The sequence below is a fragment of the Budorcas taxicolor genome, chromosome 5, assembly GCF_023091745.1.
Source record: "Budorcas taxicolor isolate Tak-1 chromosome 5, Takin1.1, whole genome shotgun sequence".
In the NCBI taxonomy this organism is placed as follows: domain Eukaryota; kingdom Metazoa; phylum Chordata; class Mammalia; order Artiodactyla; family Bovidae; genus Budorcas; species Budorcas taxicolor.
The window spans coordinates 43,147,340-43,167,804 of NC_068914.1; the positions used below are offsets into that span (position 1 = coordinate 43,147,340).

General features: G+C 51.8%; 1 protein-coding gene across 1 annotated transcript in view; it reads right to left on the bottom strand.

The window, feature by feature from the left end:
• Window positions 1–18,876, bottom strand: part of GALNT2 (polypeptide N-acetylgalactosaminyltransferase 2) — a 179,528-nt gene extending 160,652 nt beyond the window's left edge. Inside the window, exon 1 of the mRNA XM_052639645.1 lies at window positions 18,705–18,876. Within this exon, the coding sequence (XP_052495605.1) occupies window positions 18,705–18,830 (126 nt within the window). The 5' untranslated portion in view covers window positions 18,831–18,876. The remainder of the gene's footprint in view (window positions 1–18,704) is intronic.
• Window positions 18,877–20,465: the final 1,589 nt, after the last annotated feature.

The following is a 20,465-nucleotide window of genomic DNA, read 5'->3' on the forward strand; positions in this document are numbered from 1 at the left end:
ATCGCAGCACGCCAGGCCTCCCTGTCCATCACCATCTCCCGGAGTTCACTCAGACTCACATCCATCGAGTCCGTGATGCCATCCAGCCATCTCATCCTGGGTCGTCCCCTTCTCCTCCTGCCCCCAACCCCTCCCAGCATCAGAGTCTTTTCCAATGAGTCCACATAATTGTACAGAAGTAAAGAAAACAGACACAAAACATCAACTTCCTCCTGGAGAACCCACTTCCAGCATCTGTAAACTCTATGCAGTTTATTATTCCCCAACAGAGGAATCAGCCTAAGTCCAGGAACCTCAGAAGCATGGGCACCCCCCATCTCCTGTGTCCCAGCCTGCACCACCTGATGCTCCCCGAGGGTCTCGGCTCCTGGGCAAGGGTCCCTGATGGAGAGCCTCTGCCCTCACTCAAATGGGCACATGCAGGGCCGTGGGTGAACAGTCAGGGTGTTGCACAGGGCGCTGAGCATCACCCACCAATTCCACAGTAGACTGGAAGGCACGGCTTTTTTCATTTCCCCGGAGTGGCTGACAATCTGTGTCCTCTAATCATGAAGAAGTTCCTGATGCTTTTGATCAGCTGGTACTTGATCAGAGTTTTCCTTGAGAATTACATCTGCATGGTCACTGACCCTCACACATAGGATCATACCTCCTCCCTCAAAACAACAGTGAAAACAAACCAACCCCACCCAGATTAAACTAAGATAGGAAAACGAAATCCAAGACTGCTCAACTACTGAAAACCTCAGGCCACTCCTGATACTCATTCAGTCCAGGAAGGAGGTTGCAATTCCTTTAAGCTCCAAACAAGTCATTGCCATATATTCTGATCATTTTTATTGTAAACAACCCTTGAGATGTCCCTTTAATGCAACAAGTCAAGTGCAATCTACAAGCAAACCCCTCCACCCTGCAGATTCTTCATTTGTGAGATTCAGTAGTTAGGATTGGTCATGAGATGAGACAGTTCTTAAAATATGAACACTAAGCATGCTCCAACCGGCGGGTCCCTGCTCCCCAGGGCAGGGTGTGCTGGGTTCAAAGCAGCCTGCTCAGGGCCCAGCACGTAACCCTACCTCCACCTCCGCCAGCACCTTCAGAGGTGAAACACCTTGCTCCTTGAGATGGAAGGAGATGTGCTGAGCTCCACAAAACAACTTTACATTTCTAATGAAGTGTGCCAGGTACAACTTTTTCAGCCAGGAAGAAGGAAAGATGCATGCACATGTTTGCGTGTGTGTGCACGCATGTGTGTGCACAAGTCTATGTGTGTGTAGCTGCAGACATAAAATGACTTTCCAGCAGCTGAGTTAAGGGGCAAGCACACACACGCACGTCCACAGCCCCCACACAATGTACAGAACACTTTCTACTGATGGGCACACAGACACTTAGCTGGGAAGACGGCTGTGCGCCAAACAGCCTTTAGTAATGACAAGTTATGAACCTCTCCTAAAGATCCTGCCCAGTGAGCCAGGCTGCAACTGAGTCTTCATTTCTGCAAAAGTGTGTTCTGTGCAGAGGTGAAACAAAGGAGGAGGAACAAGGGTGAGAGGAAAATAAATCTCTTAGCACACAAAGAAACCTGCTCATTTCACAACTCTTTTTCCTCCCTGACCAGTAAGAAAACCCCCCAAAAATGTAAGGGACAGAAAGCCCGATGTCCATCGGCTGAGCTGTCTTCCCCCTCCTAGGCCTCCTCTGCTGCCCACCCTTCCTTCCCCTTGATTTGTGCCTTCCGCCCCCAACTACCACCACCAGTGAACTAGGCGAATAACCACTGCTGAACACAGGGCAGTGATACGCATTCACTCTCACTGAATTTTTCTTCCAGTGACTCCAGATGCCATCAGTGCCTCCCAACTCCCCAAATAATTGAGGACATAATTTTGTCTTCTATCGCATCCTCAGAACACCAAGCCCTGGAATAAATCCTATCACTGGTTCTCTACAACCCACAAAGGTGGACAAACCTCACCAGTCACTCAGCACATATATGGGGCACCCAGGGTCCTCCCTGAACTTAGGAGGTCAACCTCAAACCCTTCACAGGTCGCATCATGCGTTTCAACAGATGCTACCAAAGAGCAAGCTTTCACTTGCGTGCAAGTGGCGCAGTGACTTGCTAACCCCAGGCTGGGTCACCTAGAAGAAGCAAAGTCCAGGGAGAGGGAAGCAGGGGCCAGGCTATCTCACACAGGGCAGCAGACCCTTCACTGAGCCCGGGCTCAAGGCCTTGCCATCACCAGGACTCCACCCATTTCAGTCTCATCCTAAAGCTGACAAAATACCAACCACAGCCCCTACAGTGCGCTGGGTGCCAGGCCACATGCAGGGAATGCGGTGACTGGCACGGATAAATCCCTGAATGCAACCATGCCCTGAGCACTCTCTGACCTTGTGGGCCCCTGTCCACCACACTTCCATTTGCTGACCCTTCTGCTTTACACTGTACAAGCACATCAAGTTCCCCTGGCCCCAGGACCTTTGCACATGACGTTCTCCATGCCTGGACAGTCCCTAGCATACCCTTCTAGACGTTAGTTCTCCCTCAAATATGCCCTCTTCAGTCCTTTCTGATGAGCTTCTGTGGAGCTCCCCGTAGAGCTGACACTGCCTTGGTGGCCCCCAACCCTAGTCCCACCCAGACCCTCATCTGCCTCACTCCCTGTGGCCTCCCTTGGGCTGGTACAAAATGGCTACGGATGAATCTCTGTAAAGATGGAGGGCTGGGAGGGGAGGAGCTGAGCAGGTGCTGGCCCTCAAGATGCTCAGTCTACCACAGGCATCCTCAAATCCCAGGACACAGACCAGCACTGGTCCCTGGTCTGTGAGGAACTGAGCCACACAGCAGTGGGCAAATGAGAGAAGCTTCACCTGTATTTACAGCTGCTCCCCACTGCTAGCATCCCCCTGGTCTGTAGAAAAGCTGTCTTCCACAAAACTGGTCGTTGGTGTCAAAAAGTTTGGTGACCGCTGGTCTACTGGATGCAAGTGTGCAGCTGGCTGGAGACTTCTGGTGTCAACAGTGGCACCTGGTGAGGGACATGGGAAGGTGGGGGGCCGTAAGCCCCATTCTCTGCTGGATCAGCAGGATCCTGGAGATACAGACCCTCCACTCCACACGCATGTGGCCCAATGTTCAAGGGCTGGTCGAGCAGAGATCAGGCCCACCCACGGCTCCGGCTCCTCTCCCTGTTTGTCTCAGGCACTGCTTCCCTCTGTCACAGACAGATCAGAGGATGGGGCAGCGGGGCCCTGCACAGGGGAAGGGCTGAGAGATGCCATGGGGATCTTCAAGCACATGCAGCTATAGCCGCTCCCAATCATCCCAGAGACACCAAGCAAACGCGCAGCGTGGCCCCAGCCATCACTCAGAAGAAACCACGTGCTGAATGCCGACCACCTCCGTCTATGTTCTCTGGGTATCATTTAACAGCTAAGAGCTTTCTCAAGCGAAGACCAGTGTCTTAAAATGGGATTTTAAATCTCAAAACATTTTAATGTGCTGCAAGCATCAGAGGGTTGCCAGTGACCTTTAGTCACCTCTTAGCCTGGCTCCCGGCTCCCCCATCCTGGCTCCCTAATTAGTACTTTAAATGTGATTTGTGTATGTGGTTTCCTGGCTATCAGCTTGGGCAACGGCTAGCTTTCTAGGTTTCGTCCACTGTGTCTACGTGTACAGACCGAAAACTACACCTTCCTTCTTACAGCTCCAACACTCCTTTCCTGGAATAATTAAGTAACACAGGAAATACAGAAGCTATCAGAGCCAGACCGTCCCCCAGCTCACACTGAGGGGTGGGGCACGGAGCAACGGGACCCCACAAGGGGGGTCAGCTGCGCAGCCTCAGGAGGAGCTGGCCGCCAGAACATCTATGGACGGAAAAGGCAGGACTTGAACCCAGACATGCATGAAATGCCCACCCATCAGCTCCTCCATCACGCCCATTACTCCATTCGGTCTGCTTTGCTCTTGAGCCCCTGGGAACGTATACCACACTTTGGCCAATCACAATTTCTATCTTAAAATGTGATCCAAATGTGACAAATCCAGCCCCACTCAGCACCAAAACTTCAACCTGAGCAAAAATGAAGCATGTCAGGTCCACAGCAAGTCCACAAGCCGGAGAGAGGGAGACAGAACGCAGAAGGCGGAGAGTCTCTTCCCGGGGTTCCGCCCCGATTCATATCCTAGCCACCAATTCACACCATGAAGCTACCCTCCACCTGGGTATCTGCTCCCAGCAAGGTCCCTCCCGCCCCCAGAGGAGCCCAGAGTGGCCCCCGAAGCATCTGTGAGAAAGAACAGTGAGTACACGTGCCAGTGAAATTAAAGGAACCCTCATTACTCTGCACCAGCATCGTCCCCACCAACTCACTCATTTCCATCAGCTCCCTCCCCACAGACAAACACAGGAAGGGTAATAGGCAGTACCAGCAGGATTCAAACCCAGGTCTGACGTCACAGCCAGCCTCCTTCGATTACCATACCTGAAGTTCACGTTTCCAGGTGGATTACTCGTCTTGAAATCATCACACAGCGTATCTATTAGTCTGCAGTCTAGTTCTAAGGTACCTTAATGAGAGGCATCAGAGAAACCACATGCACGCTGTTCTAATCATCAGAACTAGTCCTGCCCTCACAGGGACCTCTGCTGCGATTATTGACTCGTCGCCACTTGTCACTCACCTACAGTTTCAAAAGCAAGTCAGAAACTGAACTAATGAGACTACAGGAATGCTTACTAATTAAAACCTTGTGGGAAAGTTTTCAAATAACATGCTGTATTCAGATAATAACAGCTCAAGATATAGAAAAAAAGATTGCCAATTAAGAGTTTTTAAAAATTAATTATACAGTCACATAGTTAAAAACCACATCCTTGTATAATTTTCAAAGACATGAGACTAAGGGATAAAATTGTGAAACAGTGTCCTGGTGGGGGCGGGGGGGGTGGGAAAGTTCTGGCCTACAGCTTCTTGCCTCTCACTCCACAGACTTGGGGTCCGCCAGGCACTCAGCCACCCTTTCCGGGGCTGTTTCCTCACTAGAGGGGCAAGGACTGCAGACCCCTGTCCTCACCCCTCTGCCAGGGAGAAGGCCCTAGACAAGGTCCATGCAGGCGGAGGTGCTTCCTGGAAAGGAGGCTCTTGACTTAAACACAGTGTGTGTGTGTCGGGGTGGGGGCGGTTAGCCTGGCTCAGTGGGCACAGATGCCTGGGGCTGGTGATGCCAACTAGAGGATGGCCCAGCCAGCCAAGGGCACGAGCCCCTCACCCCCTGTCACCATGAGACTTTACATCCACGTTTACGATGTGGCTATCAGGGCCCGCTCTAATTGAACGACAACGAGAGATGGCACGTGCGGAAACCGAGGTACAGAGGGGCTGAGTATCTTGCCTGAGTTTACAGAACCAACTAGAGAAGCCAGAATTCAAACCCAGGCAGTGGCCCCTGGGCAACACATCCTGTGGGTCCTCTCAGCGTTACAGCTCAGATCAGCCACCCACCCAGCCAAGAGCTTGATGGCAGCATGGCCCTGGGCTCTTCCCTGCAGACTCCCCCCAAACCCCGGACTGAGCCAGGATGATCTGGATGCTCTCCAACTGCCCAGTGTAAGTGTGTCGAGCTGCCCAGCTACGCACAGAGACCTGGACACTGGCACAGGAACTCGGCCAGCCAAATGGGCAGAGCCACCCCCTCCAACCCAGCACATGGGGGCCTGGGGCACCAGATTCATCCCACAGGCAGTCCAGACCCCCACACACAGCAGCCCCCCTCTCCACAGAAGCCTCAGCTAAACTCTCCCAGGACTAGGAAAGCTTGGCTTTCAAACACCCCTGGGATAGCAGGAAAGAGCATCAGGCCAACAGGAATCAGAAAATCCCTCTGGGGCAATATGCCACCATGCATTCCCCACCAGTAAGTCAGAAAAACTCTTTAAGCTGAAAACTCTATCTTAAGTGTAAACACTTACATGCCAAGTCAGAGTCATGCCCATGGAGGGCTTACTTCACCTACATTCCAGTTCTTTGGAAAACAAGAGAGACCCAAGTAACAGCTTCTTGATGCAGACTGACGGGGAGCCTCCTAAGTCAGCAAGCACAGACAGAAGACAAGCCTCAGCAGCCTCTGCACAGGGAGGCCTCACGGGGCCTCACCTGCCTCCGCAGGCTTGTCCGTGCGGTCTGGATGCCCAAGCTATGCCTTTTTCCTGATGCCCAGCCTTAGGCCCGGAACTCAGACCACCCAAGAACAGCCTGGGCTGGCTCCTGAAATCAGCACTTTGCAATGTAAAGGTCAAGGAGTGATCACCAGCCTAGGCAATCAGCACCTTCCAGGCTGAAGCAGCAGCTTTGCAGCCTCGAGACAGAAACCTGCCATTTGTAAGCTACTGGGGACTCGGGACTGTGGCTCTGGGACCAGCACGACTGCAGCCGACCTGCCCTAGAGCCAAACCTTGGGCAGCTTTGGGAATATTAACATTCCAGCCCCAGCCATGCTACGTCATGACCGGTGGGGCAAGATAATAACCTCGGGATCCACAGAACACCACCTGTGTGAGGGCAGGAGGCCTGCAAGCAGGCGGGGAGGAAAGACAGACGACCCGCGGCTCAAAATGCTTCAGGCTTCCCAGCCACAGCCCTGACACAAATGTGCAGCACCAGGAATTATACTTCACAGAAAATACGCACCATCGTATAGTTGTCAAAAATCTCTCACATACAAGTACAGTGAAAAGCATGAGGCTTTCACAATAACATCCTGTGGGGGAAACAAAAAGGAATACTATATATATTTATAAGGTCTCCCACCGTGGCTTCCCAAATCAACCACAGCTCCAGCGGATCACCTGTGACAGCAGGCAAACTGCCTGCAATAAGTGACGTATAGGCATGTTCTGCCCTCTGGTGCCTGCCGCACAAGAAGGGGTCGGCAGCGTCGTAAGATATCCACGCCAGACGCTGCTGAGCGACAGCGTCTCTGGGCCGCTGAGCAACCTGGCCAAAAGCAAGCGATCTCCCAAACTACCTAAATTGCTACTCTACCATCAAAAGGTTCACAAAAAGTAGCAATTTCCAGAGAATTTAGGTAATTCTTAGAGAAGAAACAGTACCAAGCATAAGAATAGTTTCCCGGTGATACAGGTAGACAATTCAGGATCTTAGGCGACCTCTGAAGCATCCTTTTTAAAAGAATCATCGCTGGATATTGCTAAACTACAGAAAGATATAGAGGCTTATGTACGTTTTAACTGACTATGTTTTTGTAACTGATGAGAAATATATGTTGGCCATTCAGATGACAAAAATATATTTCTCATATACATTTTGTCTTTGGCCTTACTTCTGACTCACAGCTCGCCAAACCCTTGGGGTTTTCTGAGCACTAAGAGCCACAGAAGCATCTTTTGTTCCACTTGGTCTCTTGTCCTCTGATCCACAAGGTGAAATGAGTATCCTGTTACTCATGACAAGCTCCTTTCCACCACTGCTGGGCTGATGTCAGTGAGGAGGCCTTTGGAAGTACCTGCAGATGGGGGCTGGTTGCAGGGGAACCAACCATGAATAGAAGGGTGCAACCTTCAATCCCATCTGGTGATTTCCTCGAGGGAGAGGGGCTGGAGTTTGACTCAATCACCAATGGCCAATAACTTGATCAATAGTGTCTATGGAGTGAAGCCTCCAGAAACCCAAAAGGACGGAGTCTGCAGAGCTTCCAGGCTGGGGAGCCAGAACACGTCCACGTGCCACCAGACTGGGCCCCAAGCAGGAGGAGAAGCACCTTTGTTTGGGACCTTACAACTGCTATGTGTCTCTTCACCAGACTTAACTTGTATCCTTGAATATCGTTTGTAACAATTCAGTAATCTAGTAAATAAATGGGTTTTCTACTCTAGCTAATTAACTGAACCCAAGAAGGGGTTCATGGGAACCTCTGATTTATAGCATGTTGGTCAGAAACACAGGTGACAATTTGGCTTGCAATTGCCATCTGAAGGAGGGGAGTGTGGGAGGTGGGGAGTCTGCAGGACTGCGGCCTTGCCTATAGGACCTGATGCATTTCCAGGTGGACAGTGTCAGAACTAGGCTGAATGGCAGGACATTCAGCTGGTGTATGGGTACTGACTGGTTGTGGAGGGGAAGCTCATTCCCCCCTCCCCCCCCCCCACACACACACCCACACAGCTACTGGAAACTGGGAGTAGAAACCTTTAGCTGACTGTATTACAAAGTCTTAATTTCCTTTTTTAAAAATACTAGTTTTCTGCTGGTTTGCTAATTTAAGTTACATACACCTATAAAATTTTTTAACTTTTTAAATAAAATTTTCTAAGTAGGCAAAAATAAAGTAGTATTATGAACCCTGGGTGCCCGTCAGTCATTCAACAGCACACTCTGTCAATCTTGTTCCCTCACACTTTTTCAACAGTGGTGGTGTCACTGTGTTCATAAATACTTCAGTTTTTATCTATAAAAGGTAAGGATTTTCAAAAAACATAACCACAAGGCCATTACTGCCACTAAATAAAATTAATAATGATGCCTTAAGTTTCATCTACTATCCAGTCCCTATTCAACTTACCCCTAATTATTATTTCTCAGGTCTTTCTCTAGTTATTTTGGTGAGCAACCGTGAACTTCTTAAAGGGTGGCAGAACACCATGTTCACATCTGCAGACCCCAGCACTCAACAGGGTGCCTCGTGGCCAGAAATGCTCAAAGCCTTTCGAAGGTGCTCCTCAACTGTGCATCTCTCAAAAATAACAAGCAGGAAGTCCTTCAGTTGACAAGGATTCTGGGGACTGGGAGTGAACAGACGTAAAGGCACACATTTTGATGAGGCTACCGTTTCCCCTCCTTAAGGTCAGGGCCTGGAGCTGGGATCTCACAGAAGAAGGGAACTGACACGGGAGAAAAAGGAAGGCTCTAATCATGAATTCTTAGATGCACTTTATTTCCAGTCTGACATGAGATTGAGGTGTACCTCACAGTGATCAACATCTTGTGTCTGCCTCTATAGCTTTCTACATCTTTCTGCTTAACGACCTTTACTAAGACACCAAACCTCCCTGACCCTCAGTTTCCTCATCTTTAGAACAGGGAGAGTTCTTGTAGCTAAAGAACTATCATGGCCTGGGCCGTAACACACCATCATGACCAGCACTTGCTCACACACAAGACACACCCACAGCAGAGTCTGCAGGACGCAGGTCAGTGCCTTGGAAGAAAATTTCAGAAGCAATACTAAAGCAATGTAATCTCCAGACACAAAATCAAGTGGGACAGAAGTGGAGGGTAAACTGGGAAGTTAGATAAAATTCCCAGAAGAGTCAAAAGTTGGCCAACTCTACATGGTGCCAAGCGATGGTGAGAGCCCAGGGCCCTCAGGAAACACTGCATCCACCAGAGCTTGGAGGTACAGAGGAAGAAGACTCTTGTCTCAGATAAACAGACACAAACATCTCTGAGGCAAAAAGCAGACACTGGAAGATGTATTTCACATATACTTTCCTTTTTATCCATGCACAAGAGTGATACATGGAAAAATCAATGTCTAAGTCTAAAAGAGCTCTTTAAATAAGTAGAAAATAAAAATGTTAACTGATAAGAAACCACCATGTCACAGTTCAACGGAAACTTTTTTTCTTCCCTAGTGGTACATAAGATAGTAGTTTTACAAATAAAAGCATCTTAGATTCAACAAAAAATGGTATATTCCAGACACAGGGACACATCAGTAGTCACCAGAAGTGAGACAGGAAGGAAAACAGGTGCATCACTTACTGTGCAGGGGAATGGAGTGGGAGAGTGGAAGGAGGGAATGGAGAAAGGCGACAAGCCTTGAAGGTCACAGCGCAAGAGCTCACAATCTAGGTTAGTGGGGTAGCCCCTGAGGTAGGAAGGACCAGGGCAATGACTCCAAGGCCTCCCACACCAGGCCAACATCAGCATCCAGGATGGTCACACATCTTCGCACACAGGAGTCAGCATTCATTTACGGGTGTCACTAAAACACAGGCCTTTACTTCTAAAGTTCCCACAGGGTGACTCATCTGAAATGTGTCCCCCTTCTGAAGCAGCACCCTTCAGGAGGAGACACGCTTCCTTTCTGGACGAGCCTCTGATGCCGAGATGAAGAAACCCTGAATGGTGCCTCCTGAGTCAGAAGACTTTAAAATGACCTTTCCTCTGCAGCCATGTCCACATTCTGGTTTTTTATCCAGAAACACGTTGGCAGCACAGCACACCCCACACCCCAACAAGGCATCTAAAGACCCCTCATGAATGCCAATAACTACTATGAAAAGCGGCTGATGCTCTTGCTTGAGAACTCCCTAAAGGAGCTGCAGGCAATGAAATCACATGTCCACTTTATTTCCTACAAATATCACAGATCACAGTGCTTCAACACAACTCCATTGCCAAGAACAGCCTCTCCAAAACCCGGGAACAGGCAGGCCTCTGACCTCCTATTTCCTACAGATGAGAAAACCACAAGTCTCCCCACCCACAGCAACTCACAGAGACAATATCCCAGTGGAAACTCCGTACAGGAGCAGTTGCACAGGGCCCAGTGGGACTTCTCATTAAATGGTGATGTGTGTGGAGCGCACTCTACAAAGGAACTGTGTGACTGAGTGGGGAGCCTGACAGTGGATGGGGATGTTCACCCAGTTCAGCCAGCCCTGCAGAGACCAGCTCAGAAATCACACCCGAGGGCTGTGGCATGAACACAGGCCACAAAGTAAAGCAACATATTAACCTGCAGCACCTAGCGTGGTCCCCAGCCCGAGGTGGGAGAGGGTGAACTGGGAGCGTACATCCTGTGTTACCCAGGAGAAGAACGCTCCTCACCCAGGACTCCTCGAGGAATAAGAATGAAAGGCCCGAGAAAAAGAAAAACAATTATCAAATACTAACACAAATATATGGAACCTAGAAAGATGGTACTGATATTTGCACAGCAGCAATGGAGACATAGACATCGAGAACAGACTTGTGGGCACAGCCTGGGGGGAAGAAGGAGAGGGTGGGAGGTATGGAGAGAGTAACCTGGAAACATACATTACCATATGTAAAACAGACAGCCAACGGGAATTTGCTGTATGACTCAGGAAGCTCAAACCAGCTCCCTAACAACCTAGAGGGGTGTGATGGGGAGAGAGATGGAGGGATGTTCAAGCAGGAGGGGACATGGGTAAACAAACCTAAGGATGATTCATGTTGCTGTTCGGTAGAAACCAATGCAATACTGTAAAGCAATTATCCTTCAATTAAAAATAAATAAATTTTTTTAAAAAAGAATGAAAGACCTGACCTTGCCACAGGACAGAGGAAACGCCACCGACAGACCAGAGGCCACAGATTCCCAGAAAGAAAACAGGCTCAATATTTAGCAAAGGAAATCAAGGCATAGAGAGCGCACCCAACATGTCAGACACTCTGAAGCTGGAGTTGCTGCTGCTCTGGGTCTTGGCTCAAACCTGCTCAACCTGTACCTCGCAGGCACCAGCCCCTCTGCTTACTGTAACTGGCCCTCCCTGACTCCTGACCCCTCAGGGACACCCCTCTCTCCTCTGCACTCAGCCCCTTCTCACACTACGTCTTTTCACTACCTAGCACCGTGTTTGGTCCCACTGCCCCCAAAGTGAAAGTTCCCCAGGGGTCGAGATGATGCCTCCGTTCTATTCACTGCTGTAGCCCAAACACCGAGGAGTGCCTGGCACACAGCAAGTCTCAAGCAATACTCATATCAGAAGAATCGATGCAAGGGCCCGCAGCCGGTTTTCGTGTCTGCTCCTGCCAACAGGCAGCAGAGACTTCAGGACACACAGAGGCCTGAGGACAAGAACACGGGAAGCATTTCACACAGCAAATGGTAAGGATGGAGAAAGCAGCTAAACAGAATGGCCTCCTGTGGAGTATTGCTGTGGGTGCATCCTCCCTAGAGCACCTTCCAGGAACTTCCCACCACCATCAGAGGATCTGGGCACTGGCAGCACATGGAAGGAAGCCTGGAAAGCGAGGGCCCCATCCCGCAGGAAGGAAAAAAAAGTCAAGTTCATGCTGACCACAGCAGTGGTTCTTAAGTGAGGGCGAACCTGTCCCCTGGGATGCCTGTTAAGGGCTAGACATGGTCACAGCTGAGAAGGGTGGTACCACTTGCAGAAGCTGCTAAATATTGACAGTGCACAGGCCAGTCCCCTGCCCCCAGCATACGTTATCTGGTCCAAAATGCCGACTGTGTCAAGGCTGAGGGGCCCTACGTTACAGCGACCACTGCCCCCAGGCGCCCCCATCCCTGCCAAAATGCTGGTCCTGGTTTGGGCTCTGGGAATTCAGCAACTCTCTCCCTGGTGCCCAGGCCATCCCTCCTCCCAGAGAGTCACTAGGCAGGACCAGGTAGTCAGTGGGAGGTGCTGGGAGGCCAGGTGGGCAGACCAGGGGCAGGCTGAGTCACAAGTGACCAGGCAGCCCCTGTAAGAGTGGGGGCAGGGACGCAGGACTCCCAGAGCCAAGAAAAGCTATTGGAATGTAAGGCCAGGAATGAGATTCCATGAGACGGTTTTTTTTTTTCAAATCCAGCCACAATGACTCATTGCCATCTTCATCCTGGCATGCTAAGAAACTCAATCTGTACAAAATGACACTTGCTTCCTGGGCCTATAATATTGGTCATGACTAAATGCAGAAACGCCCAGTGCCTCAGTTTGCCCTGTAGGAGGCAGACGCAAGCAGGAACCTGGACTCGGGAGGTGGAGAGGGCGGTGCTCCTCAGGGAACGACCTGTTGGATCTTTAAGCCTGTGGGAGAGGCTCTCCTTCCTGACTGGACAGATACACTGCACACGTTTTACTAGAACCTCCACACTGGGGGCTCATCCTTCAGGTCAAGTGCGTGGCCAAGGTCAGCGCATCCTCACACAGTTAGGAAAACAAAGTCAACTCTACTTGGAGTGCAGGAGTGTCTGTAGGAGGCTGGCACCAACATGCTCGACGCAACTCTCCCCATGGAGGAGGGCTCCTCGCCACACTTGGCCTGTGCCGGGTCCCACCCAGGCGGCGCCAGGGGAGGTGCTGGGAGGTCCTTGCGAAGGAACCACCCCATAAGGCAGCGTGGTGGCAAGGGTCCAAGGCCACGGTGGTGGGACAGGCATCCCCAGCAGCAACCTGGAATCAAAGGCTTCCTCAAGGGGAGGCCACCCTTCAGGTCAGGGCAGTAAGGCCGGGCCAACACCTGCTCTGATTGAGGCAGTGTCTCTCCAGGAGCCATGCTCAGCGTACCTAAGGACAACCACGGCAAGGGCACAGGGGCCGGGTCCGGGAGGCCCTGCAGTGGGGGCGGATCAGGGAGCAGGGGTCCCGAGCAAAGAACAGGGCAGGTGGGGGCAGAGGGGCTCCAGAGAGGGGCATTCTTTTAGCATCCTTACGGAAGGCTCCCACCGTCATGAGCTACGTGACATGGCCGTGGGTGTGCTTCCACCTCGCTATCCGCCTGGGTCGTAGGACAGGGGTCACGGGGGAAAAAGAGGAAGAACAAACAGGGGGCGTGAGGCTTGGCCAGTTTGGGCTATTTTCTCACTCCAGGATTTCTGCTGGGTCACTAGGAGACTTCACAGATTTCTCCCAGGAACACCTTGCCTTCTCTTCCGGATCTTGGCCAGAACCTGGCAGTCAGCTCCTGTGTGTGCCTGGTCTCTGACCAGGCAGCCTACCACCGCCCTCCACTAAGCCAAATGCCACTGAATTTGCTAGCGGTTCAGGCAGCAGGGCACTGCCTGTCTTGAAATCAATAGCTTCCCAAAGTGACTTCTCAATCCCTAGAGATGTCAGAAACATGAATGGCAGCAACAATAAACTGTGAGTGTGAGTGTGAGAGAGTGTGTGTGTGTGTGTGTGTATAAAATCACATGATTATACACAATATATAGTTTCAGATACATAATTATATATACATCTCCCCTTGCCTCACCCCAACTGTTTTTCTGCCGCCGCCACTGCTAAGTCGCTTCAGTCGTGTCCAACTCTGTGTGGCCCCATGGACTGCAGCCCACCAGGCTCCGCCACCTCTGGGATTCTACAGGCAAGAATGCTGGAGTGGGTTGCCATTTCCTTCCGACCTCCTCTCAAATACCTCTCCCCCTGATCCAAACAGGAGACCCACCTCTCATCAGGAGCTGGGATGGGAGATTCAAAAGGGGCCTGAAGTCTCCACACAACACTAACAGCTCCCCAGGCGCCCCAAGCCCACGCCGGGAGCCGGATGGAGCCCAGGCAAGCCAGCCTGCTCCATGCCGGGGACAGCGGGCTCTCTCACTCTCACCAGGGGGCTGGGGAAAGAGCCCCTCAGCTCTCGCCATCAGTCACAGCCTGCTCCTGTCATGTGTGAGCCCCAAGTCGCTCCAGAGGAGTGACACTTATATTTTCTTTAGAAAACGTTTCCCTAGAGAAACTTTGTCAGATTTGCCATTTGTCAGATTCTCTGGCTGTACTCCTGCATGCTCGATCTCAACTCCAAACCCTCCTTTCAAGTGGAATTTAACTGACTAGCTGGCAGGGTGTGGCCTAGGTCTCCTTCTCAACCCCTTATGGACATGCTCACAGATCTGCTGATGTCCAGGAAAGCACGTGGCAGCCGCTGTGTTCCGCCTCATCTCCCACGTGTGGGTGATGACAGCCACCTTGCCTCCTGCCAGGAGGAGCAAGCCTGTAGGCAGCGGGTGAAAGGGGCGCCTAGAGCCTGGTATCGGGGGGACCGGCTCCTCACCACAGGATCCTCACTTAGGGACACAATCAGCAGCACTCCACTGGTTTGAACAACCACCAAAGAAAGATATGTCCTGCACCCACTCTCCTGGTGGCTTCCCACAGACAGGAGCCCCACTCTGACACCACAGCTGGAGACAAGAGAGCTGGCATGTTGCCCAGACCACTTCTCAAAAAGGCAGTCTTTGATGTCACTCAGGGTCATGGTACCGGCCCAAATGAACCAACCAAATCAACCTGGGAGGAATGGATGAAGGACTTAAAAAAAAAAAAAGGGAAACCTCTAAAGAACAAGAAGATGACAGGTCAATATATTTTCAAGAAGATTCGAGGCTTTTTCCCTCCCCGCACCCCACCCTAGACACCATCTACTCAGCACCTACCATTTGCCAACACCTACTAACGGCCTCTAGTCTTTAGCAATAAGAACTATCCCTATTCTAAAGATGAGGAAACTGAGGGTCAGAGAGGTTTGGTAAATTAGTAAAGGTCACTAAGCAGAAAGAGGTAGAAAGCTCGTCTAGTCTTAGTACCAAGAAATGGATCCATGCCATTCTTCTTAAATGTCTACTGCCCAGCTCAAAAACACCAGTGGTTCCCTATGGACAATCAGACTATGAACCAACAAGTCAGCTCAGCTTGGCATTCAAGGCCCTTTACAATTTAGTCCCAAACTCTCTCAAGTGTACATTCTCATATTCCCCTACAAACATACCCACTCCAGCCAAGTGAGGCCCCTCTGTACTCTTAAGAAGAGGTCAACCCCTCTCCTAGAAACCCCCTCCATACCTGACCCAAAGGCGCCCAGCTTGGACCTCAGGGCAGGGACTGCAGCACCTGCTCACAGAGGAAAGGCAAGGGGAAGTGACCAGAAGGACAGGCCCTGGTCAGGCCCTACGAGAATGCCTTCCCTGCCTCCCGAGGGTGTGGGAGCACCGACAATGGGTCCTGGGCTACACACACTCTCTCAGGAGAGACCATTCTTCACATACTAGAAAACCCTTCCCTCGCCAACCAAAAGAGACACACTTCACCCAGAGGCACATTCATTCCAACAGAAATCCCTTCCTTTCTCTGCAGTTCCATCATGCCAAGTTACCAAGGCCCAGAGGAGGCTTAACATGATTAAAATTTTAAAGTATTTAATATGCTCAAAGGCAAGGTATCCTTGAAGTGCAAATCATCAATCTGGGGGAAAGAGAGAAACACTGGGGGAGGGAAGGTTCTATGCAAAAGTAAATAAAATATAATTTCAAGCAATATTATGCACAAAGGTCAGGTTTGTGCATACGGTCAGGTTGTACTGATCATACAACCTGAACTTCAGCATTGAGTCCTGATTAGGGCAGTCTCTGCTCCTACTGAGTTGATTAAACCTGCACTGTGAGGTGAGTGGGTTCTCTGGGTTTCACCAGATGGAGAACAACCGTCCTCAGAGGAGTTATTCAACAGGCAGGGCACACAGTGACAAGCCTGGGCTGGGTGCTGAAGCAGCAGAAACTCTAGTCAGGCTCCCATCAGACAAACAATCCCCCAAAGCCTAATACTGAAGCCTAGTACCCTGTGGAAAATGTCAAGGTGAAGAGAAATTGACTAATTAGAGCCTTGACTTGAATGGTACAAAATGAGAGAAGAAATATAAGTCCATTTACACCTAAAAAACTGTAGCTAGTATTTAAGTTCTGCCTATATACGCATACTACCTTAGCATTTTTACGCCCATACTTTACAAGCCAGAAAATCTATACATTTCCCTTTATCGCAAGGATGAACTAAATTTGAAGAGACTTTCTAGTCTCTGAATCCATGGAAACAACTCAGGAGGAAGAAAAGACCATGCAGTTTCAGAGTCTAGACTAAGAAATTCAGGACACAGGTTCTATTGACTCCTCCAGAAACGGTCTTAGGGTGTTCTCTTTAATATATAGGTCCAAGCCATGTTAACGAGTCTTCTCCAACTTCAAAAACTATTGCATGTACACAACTCTTCTTCAACTGACAAACTGCCAAACCATTCTAAGGGCTGCTGCTGCTGCTAAAAGAACAGAATCCCAAAATCATCAATCCATGTACGATTGTTCATTTCCCACATTTTTTTTCTATGTGGTCTCTGAACCTTCCTACTGCCACCTGGCCACAAGGAGTTACAGGACTATTACTTTTTTTTTTTTGAAGGATCAACTGGAAGACCCTTCAAAGACCATCCACCAGCTGAAGCCCACCACGGAGAAGTCAGCCTCTCCAGATGCTAACCCTGTTGCTGTTTCCAATCGCAAGGAAAGGGGATCACAAAGCACAGCTTGGGTATTTGGTTTTCTTCCACATGAAAGGCAGGAAGCTTTGCCAGGTCTCACCAGCACACCAGGCTACATGGACCTGCGAAAGCACCGTTTGCTGGGAAGCAAAGCTTTTGAAATAATTCCAGTTTAATAAGACCACAGTTTTCAAAGGGCTGCACTGCTTGCACCGCTCTTTACCATTCAAGGATGGACAAACTCCATGTACCTAAATAACAGTTCCTTGGATTAAAACAGGGAAAAGACAGGGCTAAGAGAACCTGTCAGCTCAGAAACAAGCTAGGCCAGTTCTGTACATGAGAAGACTTTTCCCTCTGCCCCTCTAGATATGGCCTAAGAAACTTACCATGAATCAAATAAGACACCTGTCTCCATCTAATACCTTCCGCTGAGAATGAAGGAAAGAAGGCCGGACGGAAGGAAACCTCTGAAGTAGCCAGGCCTCAGCGTTGACATTTACGGTCTGACTTTAGGGCTCCAGTCTCCTCATCCAGTTACTAGCGTCCTGCTTGTTCCAGGATACCATTCTCTGGTTCCAGTTCAACCCATGGTCCACCTTCATTAACTCAGAATTTCCTGGATTTGCGCTGACACTAACCGTCACAGTATAGGGGTTACACGGTGTGGGGTCACTTTCAAAGCCTGGTAGTTGCCAAACACGACAAACACCGCTGGCGGCATGCGCACCGCCCAGAGCCCCCGCTCTCCCAGCAGGATCGCAAGGCCGGGCGCCCTAGGCGCTCCATTTCCTTCCTAGAGCGGCTGGCTGTGCAGAGCGGCTCACGCGGTCCCCACGGCGCAACCCCTCGGCCCTTGGAACCCATCTAGAACACACTCAGCAGAAGGACCACCCCACTGAACAAGAGCGAGGGGCTGGGGAAAGAGGGCGCCGGGGGCCGCGCTGAAGGGCCGGCCGAGCCGGTCAAGGCGAGCACCGGGGCAGGGAGGGGACCGTCGGGGGTGTGGGCGGCCGGCCTCACCCGGGCGCGGGGGCCTTCCGCCTGCACCGCCAGGGCGGTCTGTTCCGTCGGGCGCGGGGCTGGCTGCGCCCCCGCCCCCAGGGGAAGCGGGCCGAGACCCAGAACTGCCCCCTCCCCGCGGCGCGGCGAAGAGGGGGAGGTAGGGGGGCTGCAGTGGCTGGTTTCAAAGGGCTGAAAAGAAACTTGGACTCCTCTCTCCCAAGGTACGTGACACGTTGGAAAGGCAGCCGCCTCTCTCCCTTCCCCCCACCCCCTTTTGTGCTTCCCCATACTCTCACCCCCAAACTTCTCACCGCAGGGGACTGGGCTCCCGACGGCCGGACGACACTCAGATTAAGAGGAGCAGAGAGCGGGGACAGGGGGCGACTAGAGGCGTCAGCGACCCCAGCCCCGGGAGCTGCGCGGGGTCGCCCCCTCCCGAGCCCGGAGAGCACCGAGCGGCCGGCGGCGCCCCCAGCCCCAGGGACTCGGTCGCGAGGCCCAAGGCGGGGGCGGATGGCCAGAGCCGAGATCCGGGCGGAGAAGGGCAGGAGGGACCTGGAAACCCCTCGGTCCCCGGCGGTGCGTCCGGGCGAGGGGCCTCGGCGGCGGGGCCCGGGCGCATGGGCGCCGGGGACCCCGGGGGCCGGGCCGCGGGCAGGCGCCCCACTCACCTTCCTGCCGGCGCCGCCGCCCGCGCCCGCGGCCAGCGCGGAGCCGCCCCCCGAGTACATGTAGTAGGCGATGCCCAGCACCCACAGGAAGGCGAAGCAGAGCAGCATCCGCGAGCGCCGCCGCATCCTCCCGACTCGGCCGCCGGCCGCGGCCGCTGCTCGCGAGTCTGCCTGGGGCCGCGGCGGGCGCGGGCCGGGGAGGAGCGGAGGAAGGGGAAGGGCGCGGCGGCTCCTCCTCCGGCGCGGCTGGCGGCGAGGGCGGCGCGCGCCCGGCGCCCGAGCTCCGCCCCGGCCGGGAGCGCCGCGCGGCGCCGGAGCAGGAAGCGGCAGCCGCGGAGGCGGCCAGGGGGTCAGGGAGCAAAGGGCGACCAATCGGCGGCGGCTGCGGGGGCCGGGCGGGGGCGGAAGGGGGGATTACCGCGTCTCCGCGGCGGCGGCTCGGGTGCCCCCCGGGGAGTGCCTCCGCGGGCCGCCGCCAGGCCACCGCTGTGAGTGACAGGTGGTCGCCGGGGCCCCGGGCAGGGCGCGCACACGTGCGCACACACACGGGCGCCCACACCGGGGACAGCGGGTCACCGCTTCCTCACGCTGCGCGGGCGAAAGCATTACCTCCTCGGTCCTCAGTCTTTGGGACCACCTCAGACCCCTGGCAGGCTCCCTCTTATTTGCCGACCGACCTGAGTTTTTTGGTGCAAACCCCCTCTTCAGGACCAGACTCGGCTGCTGCTCACTGCAGTTTTCTTACCAATCTTGCAGCAAAAACACCCCTAATCCCCAGGTGTCTATTTTATTGATTTGTTTACGCAGAGGTGGGGGCCTAGCGGTAGAAACCGAGAGGTTTTTTCCAAGGGAATATGTTTCTGGGGATGAACAGAGCGCTTAATAGCAGGGTTTTCTTTTTCGTTTTTGTATTTATTTTTTTTTAATTTTACTTTACAATACTGTATTGGTTTTGCCATACATTGACATGAATCCGCCACGGGTGTACCTGAGTTCGCAATCCTGAACCCCCCTCCCACCTCCCTCCCCATATCATCAAACGCGAAATGAGGAAAAAGGAAGGCAACACGTATTTTTAAAATCGTTTCTTTGCGGTTGTTTCGATATTAGAAGAAAGAAGAGGCAGCACAAGTAACAGCTTTAAAGATGCAAGAAGACAGACCTGTCTTGTAACAGAATCTGAGTAACCTTGACAATGCCCTTGTAACAGCAAAGTTTCCAGTGTTCCTAGGAAAGAAAGAATGTTACTTAGCGCTTAATATTTTAAAAGGGATTCCAGGAGCTGCCCAGTTCAGAGGATAAAGGCAGCTGTCTGCATCTGAGTCTCTACTCACATCCTCAATAAAACACAAACACAAACAAGCCTTCAGCTCTCCTATGACAGGGAATGTCATGAACTGACCTTCAAATTACTTAAGTAGAATAAAGAAAAGACATCATATTCCAACAGAGCTCCCTCCACTGTTGCCAAGTACTTAAGTGTAACCCAGGCTTAAATCCTTCTATGAAGAGCAAGTCCAACCCCAAGAACTAAACACTGAACACAGGTTGGGTACTTGACTGGACAAGGGAAGAGGTCTGAAAGAGAATGGGACAGGATGTGGCAGGCTTGAGGAAGCCTTGGTTTGGGGAAGTGTCAAATAAATAGAGAAATGGCAGTGCCCTTTGGAGATCTGGTAGTGAAGGGAAAGAAAGAACTGAAAAAGGAAAATTAAGGATCCCACAGAAATAAATGACAACTAATCCCTCCCTCAGAGTGGT